General features: G+C 41.5%; 1 protein-coding gene across 1 annotated transcript in view; it reads right to left on the reverse strand.

Moving 5' to 3' along the window:
• Positions 1 to 7582, reverse strand: part of LOC106880031 (protein lin-9 homolog) — a 20396-nt gene that overhangs the window by 10976 nt on the left and 1838 nt on the right. The window contains exons 3-5 of the mRNA XM_052976807.1: positions 3309 to 3439; positions 1446 to 1571; positions 485 to 642 (exon numbers count right to left, since the gene is read on the reverse strand). Of these exons, the coding sequence (XP_052832767.1) occupies positions 485 to 642; positions 1446 to 1571; positions 3309 to 3439 (415 nt within the window). The remainder of the gene's footprint in view (positions 1 to 484; positions 643 to 1445; positions 1572 to 3308; positions 3440 to 7582) is intronic.

Raw genomic sequence — 7582 nt, forward strand, 5'->3', positions numbered from 1 at the left:
TGTGTGTATATATATATATATATATATATATATATATATATATATGTGAGCAAACTACATGAACACATATATACATAGGGTCCAACCCATGATAACATGGAAAGCGGACGTTAAACAATGATGATGATGATAATGACAGGTATAAATGCATATAAATATGCGTATTAAAAGGCACCTGTGCAGGTGACAAATAGAAAGCACCCATGCTGGTGGCACGCAAAAGGCACCCAATACAGTCTTGAAGTGGTTGGCATTAGAAAAGGCATCCAACTGTAGAAACCATGCCAAACCAGACTGGAACCTAGTGCAGCTTTCCATCTTACCAGTTCCAGTCAAATCGTCCAACCCATGCCAGCATGGAAAGCAGATGTTGAATGATGATGATGATGATGATAATGATACACACACAAAGAGTTCACATGGCCACTACCACCACCACCACCATCATCATCATCAGACAGATAAAACAATCCAATAAACTTACCTGTTACTTTGGTTCCGATGACCAAATGCATGGGTATCTCTTCTGGCAAGTCCTTGAAGTTTGTCAACTCCCGCAGTTTCCTCTGCTGTAGTAACCGGATTTTACAACGCCGCTGGTCGAGAGCATCACGTTCCTCTTTGAAGAAAGCAGCTGAGCACCTGAGAAAAGATGACAAACATTACCACACAGATTACTTTTATTGATAGCTCAGTTGTGCACCACACCTGGGGAAGCTGACAGGTTCATTTCCACAGGTGTGAAAACTGACCATCTTTCATCGTCATTTAACGTCCGTTTTCCATGCCAGTACCCGCCTGACTGGCCTTCGTGCAGGTGACACGTAAAAGCACCCACTACACTCTCTGAGTGGTTGGCGTTAGGAAGGGCATCCAGCTGTAGAAACTCTGCCAAATCAGATTGGAGCCTGGTGTTGCCATCCGGTTTCACCAGTCCTCAGTCAAATCATCCAACCCATGCTAGCATGGAAAGCAGACGTTAAACGATGATGATGATGATGATGATGTATGAGATGGACGATTTGACTGAAAGCTGGTAAGTTATGGGAACATAAACACACCAACACCTGTTGTCAAGTGGTGGTGAGGGGCGAACAAGCAGACATGAAGAGACACACACACACATGATGGGCTTCTTTCAGTTTCCATCTTCCAAATCCACTCACAAGGCTTTGATTGGTACGAGGCCACAGTGGAAGATATTTGCCCAAGGCGCCATGCAGCAGGACTGAACCTGGAACCACGTGGTTGAGAAGCAAGCTTCTTACCAAACATCTACGCAAATACAGAAACTGGGGAGCTGTTTCTGAGACTCTTCAGTTAATGGCAGACACAGCACTTGGCTGGAATTCTACAAGTACTGCTAATGAATAATGGTAGCAAAAAGTGAACATCAAAATTAAAGGCAATTAGCAAACGCAACTTTTCCCCCTCCACCCACTCACCTGCGAGGTTTACCCATGAGACGTCGAATCTTGCACCATTCTACCCTCCGTAAAAGCTTGGTTTTAAGCTGAGGGAAAGACTCCCTCAAACAACTGCAAAACTCGTTTTCTCCTTGAAATAAAGGCCTGCAAAATCGAAAAATAACATAAGCAACAAATCATGTATAATGGTAGGCAGAAGGGCCACACTGGCCCAAACACACCAGGTATCTTTCCATTCCAACCAAACAACCTGTCTTCATTGCCACACCATGTCTTCTCTCACAAACAGCCTCATTATTACACTGCAACTCCAATCCATGCCCTCATCGACATCCTACACCTCCTATACACTGTCATTACTACACAAAATGTCCTCACAAGACATCCTACATCGCCACCACCACCACCACACACGTCCTCATCAACATACATTCGGTCAAGTCACTCTTGACTGACCGCTACAGCTTACAAGTGGACCAGTACAAACTGCCACATGCTTGGATAATCATACACTACACCAGGAACCTCCACCAAGGCTTGCTTGGTGAGGAGGGAGTTTTGTTGGACATCCAGCAGGACAAACAACAAAACCTGTCAATGGGGCAGAAAACCTCAAGAGAGTCAACGGCCATCTAAGGATGTGTGAGGGTGCAAGGCCTAAATCCTACACACCCTGTCACTACTATACTATATCTTCACACAATCTCCTCACAAAGCACCATCACAACAACAACAACAACACATCTTCATCAATACACATTTGGTCAAGTCACTCTTGACCGACTGCTATTGCTAACAAATAAACCAGTACAAACTGCCACATGGCTGGGTCGTCAGTGACTAGACTGGTAACCCCCCAGCAGGACAAACAACAAAACCTATCAAAAGGCAGAGGAACTCAAGAGAGCCAACGGCCATCCAATAATGTGTGAAGGCACGTGGCCTAATGGTTAGGGGTGTTGCACTCATGATTGCAAGGTCATGGTTTCAATTTCCAGACTGGCTGTGTGTTGTGTTCTAGAGCAAAACACTTTACTTTACATTACTCCAGTTTACTCAGCTGTAAATGGGTAACCTTGTGGTGGGTTGGTGTACAAGGGTGCGATGGTGACTCAGGAAAATCAGTCAAACGGAGGTCTTGCAATCCATGTTCTGTATTCAGTCATCGAAAGGATGAATAGCACAACCTGTACCATGAATCCCGACCGGTTGGGACTGGTTGTTCAACCTTGTCGAAGGATGATGAACATACTAGACTGCAACGCACCTCCACACACAAATATATCATTGCTACACAACACATTTTCAGATACAAATTAAAATTATCTCAAAGCTAATTAACCCTTTAGCATTCACATTATTCTCTCAAAAGTAATGCTTATTTATTCACCTTGTTTTTAATTAATCATACATTATCTTGTAGCTTCATTTAACATCTGTTTTCCATGCTGGCATGGGTTGGACGGTTTGACAGGAGCTGGCTCGGCAGAAGAGTGCACCAGACTTCGTGGTTTGTTTTGGCAGGGCGTTTACAACTGGATGCCCTTCCTAACACCAACCACCTAACAGAGTGGACTGAGAGCTTTTTACATGGCACCACCATCTGCAAGGTCTGTTTTGGCATGCTTTTTACAGCTGAATTCAGGAAGATATTTCGGTACTTGTTCAAGAAATGTTGCCAGGCAGAATCAAGTTGTACCGTATTTTCTAGCATACAGCCAAAGATGACATAGGAGCTCGATGCAGCCCTACAGCTAGCTGGTGCCCTGTAAAACCGTCCAACCATGACAGCATGGAAAGCAAATGTTAAATGATGAGGATGAAAAACAATTCAATTTACTCGAAAATTATTTTAATTCTAAGCTTAAACTTTTAACTTACATATCTAAATTTGAGTAGAACCATTCGTAACAGACCCATCGGTGAGCTTTAGGTAACTTGAGCAGGTTGCGGAGAGGGATACCAATTGCATATGCTTTCTTTTTGTCAGGCGAGCTGGAAAGTCTATTGTACTGTGATGGGTGAAAGAGACAAACTGTACATTAGCTAAATACCAATGATGACGACAATACACACATCACATACTGTATTTACCTGTGCACAAGTCACACCTGTAATTTAGTGTTAATTCTTGGGATAAAGTTCTTCTCTTTGTAACTTTAGCTTTGCCCTGAGTATAAGTTGCACTCAAGTACAAAAAGTATAAGTAGCACTCGAGTTTCTTCTAGTACAAAATTGTGCAACTGATGTACAAGAAAATACAATGTATGTGTGTGTATATATATATATAGAGAGAGAGAGAGACAGAATAGATAGATAGAAAGATAGACATGTAATATACAGTGATACTTCGCAGTACGAGTTTAATTCATTCCTTGACCAAGCTCGTCTTATGATGTACTCGCTTTACAAATTAATTTTCCCCATTGAAATTAACTAAAATATAATTAATCCGTTCCAGCCCCAACAAAACCACTCAAAAATAATTTTTTAGGGGTTTTAAAACAGAAAAGGTGTCGTTACAAGTAAAATGACAATTATAAAGAAAGAGAATGCAAAAGAAATATGTAAATGGGTTTCATTAACTGAATTGCCTTAACGATGGGATAATTTGGGTGCTTGTACTGCGGATTTCTGCTCATACTTCAAGACAAAAATTCGCACAAGTCTCCACTCGTACTGCAAATTACTTGTACAATGGAGCACTCGTACTGCGAGGTTCTACTGTGTGTATATATATATATACATATATATATATATACCAGAAAATAAACAGAAATATTGATTTCAAATTTTTGGCACAAGGCCAGCAATTCTGGGGGAGGGAAGGAGTTGATTACATCGACTCCTTAATGTTCAGTTGGTACTTATTTTGTCAACCCTGGAAGGATGAAATGCAAAACCGACCTCGGAGGAATTTGAACCGAGAACATCGAGATGGATGAAATGCCAGTGAGCATTTTTCCACCAGCTCACCGCTTTACAAAGAAGCAAAAATATTACGAAATTGTCTATGAGCACATAATGGCACTCACTCCAGCTTGGAAAGCAATTTAAGGAAAGATGTACATTTGTCAAAAGCAATGCAACAACAATAGAAAGATGCATCGATCCATTATGCTAGCATTGGAAAATGGATGTTAAAAAAAAAAAACTTTCCCCAACTTCACTCAACTGTGCCACTGGGAAAGTAACTTAACTCCACTCGCTTCAGTATGCTAACCAGCAAACAGGCTTCACTCTGTCAGATTGAGTTAACCCTTTGGCAATCAGATTGTTCTGTCAAAAGCAATGCTTATATTATTCACATTGTTTTGATTTAATCATGGATTATCTCATAGCTTCGAGATTTTAATGTGATTGATTGTTTTTAGAATGACATTTTAGGGTACATGTGAGAGGCCAGATCTGGCTGGTTTGAACATAAAACGGGTGGAATATTTGGGCCGGATATGGCCGGTTTAAACGCTAGAGGGTTAAGCAGAAGGAAAAGACTGCAAGTATACAGTTAATAGCTACAAGGAAATGAATCCTCCTCATCATCATCATCATCATTACCATTTTCATCATCGTTATCACTCTCATCATCATCATCATCAACAAGCAGGCACTGGATTGGCAGCATCGCACAAAGAGGCCTGCAGCATTCCTCTGGCTTTTTTCACTTCCAAGTTCAAAAGTCAACATTTGTCTTTCATCCTTTTGGGGTCAATAAAATATATCAGAAAACTACTACAGCCAATACAACTGACTGTTCCTCTTCCCTTCCGAACCAGTTTCTTTTCCAGTAAATCATCATCATCATTATTATTATTATTATTATTGAGTGAGAGAGCAGTGCATGCCATCAAAGTGACACTGAGGTAAAATATACAAAGCCCAGTATACCCATCAGGACTACCCGTCTGATAAGGGTACACCAGGCACATGCATCATGACCATATGTGCGCGTGACATGGTGATCTCATATCAAGATAAACAGTGCATGACCTTGCAGGTGGGGACCAGTTAGAATTTTCTTCAAGTCAAGTAGCCCAGCCTGTTCAAAAATTCCCTGAATAAGGGTTGTGTAAGGATGTTGAACAAAACATCCATGTTTCCAAAGGTGAATTATCCAAACCCCTCGGCAGAATTTGAACTCAGAACGTAGTGACGGGTAAAATGCTCCTAAGCATTTTGTCTGCTGTGTTAATGATTCTGTCAGCTCTCCACCAAAATTTGAAACCATTATTATTATTATTATTATTATTATTAAGGTGGTGAACTGGCTGAACCATTAGCATGCCAGGCAAAATGCTTAGCAGTATTTTGTCTGCCACTATGTTCTGAGTTCAAAGTTCCACCGAGGTCGACTTTGCCTTTCATCCTTTCGAGGTTGATAAACTAAGTACCAGCAAAACACTGGGGTCGATGTAATCGATTTAATCCCCTCCCCCAAACTGCCCTTGTGGCAAAAATTTGAAATCATTATTATTATTATTATTATTATTAAAGCAGCAAACTAGCAGAAACATTAGTTCATCAGGCAAAACACTGAGCAGCATTTTGTTCATCTTTACATTGAGGTCAAATTCTGCCGAGGTCAACTTTGCTTTTCATCCATTCAGGGCTGATAAAATAATACCAGTGAAACACTGGGGTCAATGTAATCAACTAGTCCCATTCCCCCAAATTTCAAGCCTTGTGCCTATTAGCAGAAAGGATGATTATTATTATTATTATTATTATTATTATTATTATTGAGGAGGTCAGCTGGTAGAATTGTTAGAGTACTGGAAAAAATGTCTTGCGTCACGTTCCTGCTATTTTATGTTCTGACCTGCCAAGGTTGACTTAGCCTTTCGTTCTTTCAGGGGTGTTGATAAAATAAAATACCAGTCAAGTACTGAGAGAGTGTGTGCATGTGTGTGTGTATGGGATGGGGGGTGTAATCAAATTCCCTCCTCCCCCTTTGCTCTTTCCTCATAATACTGACCTTTTGCCTGAATGAGATGATGATGATGATGACAATAATGATGACGGTGATGCTTATGATGACCAGTGCTGACAACAATAATGATCACAACAAAAACGGGGGAGGGAGGAGGAGGTGGTGGTGGTGGTGATGGTAAATTGTTATGAAAGATGTTATGGTGTGGGGCTCCAGGCCCCATAATCATAATTTCAGCTCATATGACAAAGATGCTAAAACGTGATGTGAGGGATATTTGGCTGCTATTCCTAGCAAGTAAAGCAACCACATGGAAGGTCTCTCATCATCCCTCTATAGATGTTCGGGTTGCTTCAGAGCCTTTTTTTTTTTTCCTAATCTTTCTTTGTGCTGCACTCAGCTATGTTGTAGGAGTGGAACTGGCTTTGTCAGTCAGATAGACTGAGTCAAACAGAGTTATATGCCCTTGATCACAACATCCTCAACATCATTGTTGTACATCCATTTTTTTTCCATGCAGGAATGGGTTTGATGTTATGTATTGAGGTAAAATAATCCACAGCTGGATACTCTACCAGTCACCAACCCTGCTATCCTTGTTTCTCAAAGATAAGTGCAGGTGTGGTAAGAAGTTTGATTCTCAACCACATGGCTCTGAGTTCAATCGCACTGCGTGGTACTTTAGGCAAGTGTCTTCTACTATAGCTGCAAGCTAACCAAGGCCTTGTGAGTGAATCTGATAGATGGAAACTGTAAGAAACCTATCAGGTGTGTGTGTATACATATATGTGTGTGTGTGGCCAATGCCAGTGCCACCTGACTGGCACCCTTGTCGGTGGCACATAAAAAGCACCATCCAAGCATGGTCAATGCCAGTGCCGCCTGACTGGCTCCTGTGCCAGTGACATATATAAACACCCACTACACTCTTAGTGTGGTTTGACGTTAGGAAGGACATCCAGCTGTAGAAACACTGCCAGATCAGATTGGAGCCTGGTGCAGCCTCCTGGCTTGCCAGTCCTCAGTCAAATCATTCAACCCATGCCAGCATGGAAAGCAGACATTAAACAATGATGATGGTTGATGACATATATATATGTGTTACTGGCTCCTTGCCTCGACATCATGTCACAGCTGTAAGCGAGTGTCACCATCATACAGGGTCCTTCATTCCCGATCTTTCATGAGAATACACGTCTGATCATGGGGGAAATATTAACGTCAC

The sequence above is a fragment of the Octopus bimaculoides genome, chromosome 25 (genome assembly GCF_001194135.2).
Source record: "Octopus bimaculoides isolate UCB-OBI-ISO-001 chromosome 25, ASM119413v2, whole genome shotgun sequence".
Lineage (NCBI taxonomy): Eukaryota > Metazoa > Mollusca > Cephalopoda > Octopoda > Octopodidae > Octopus > Octopus bimaculoides.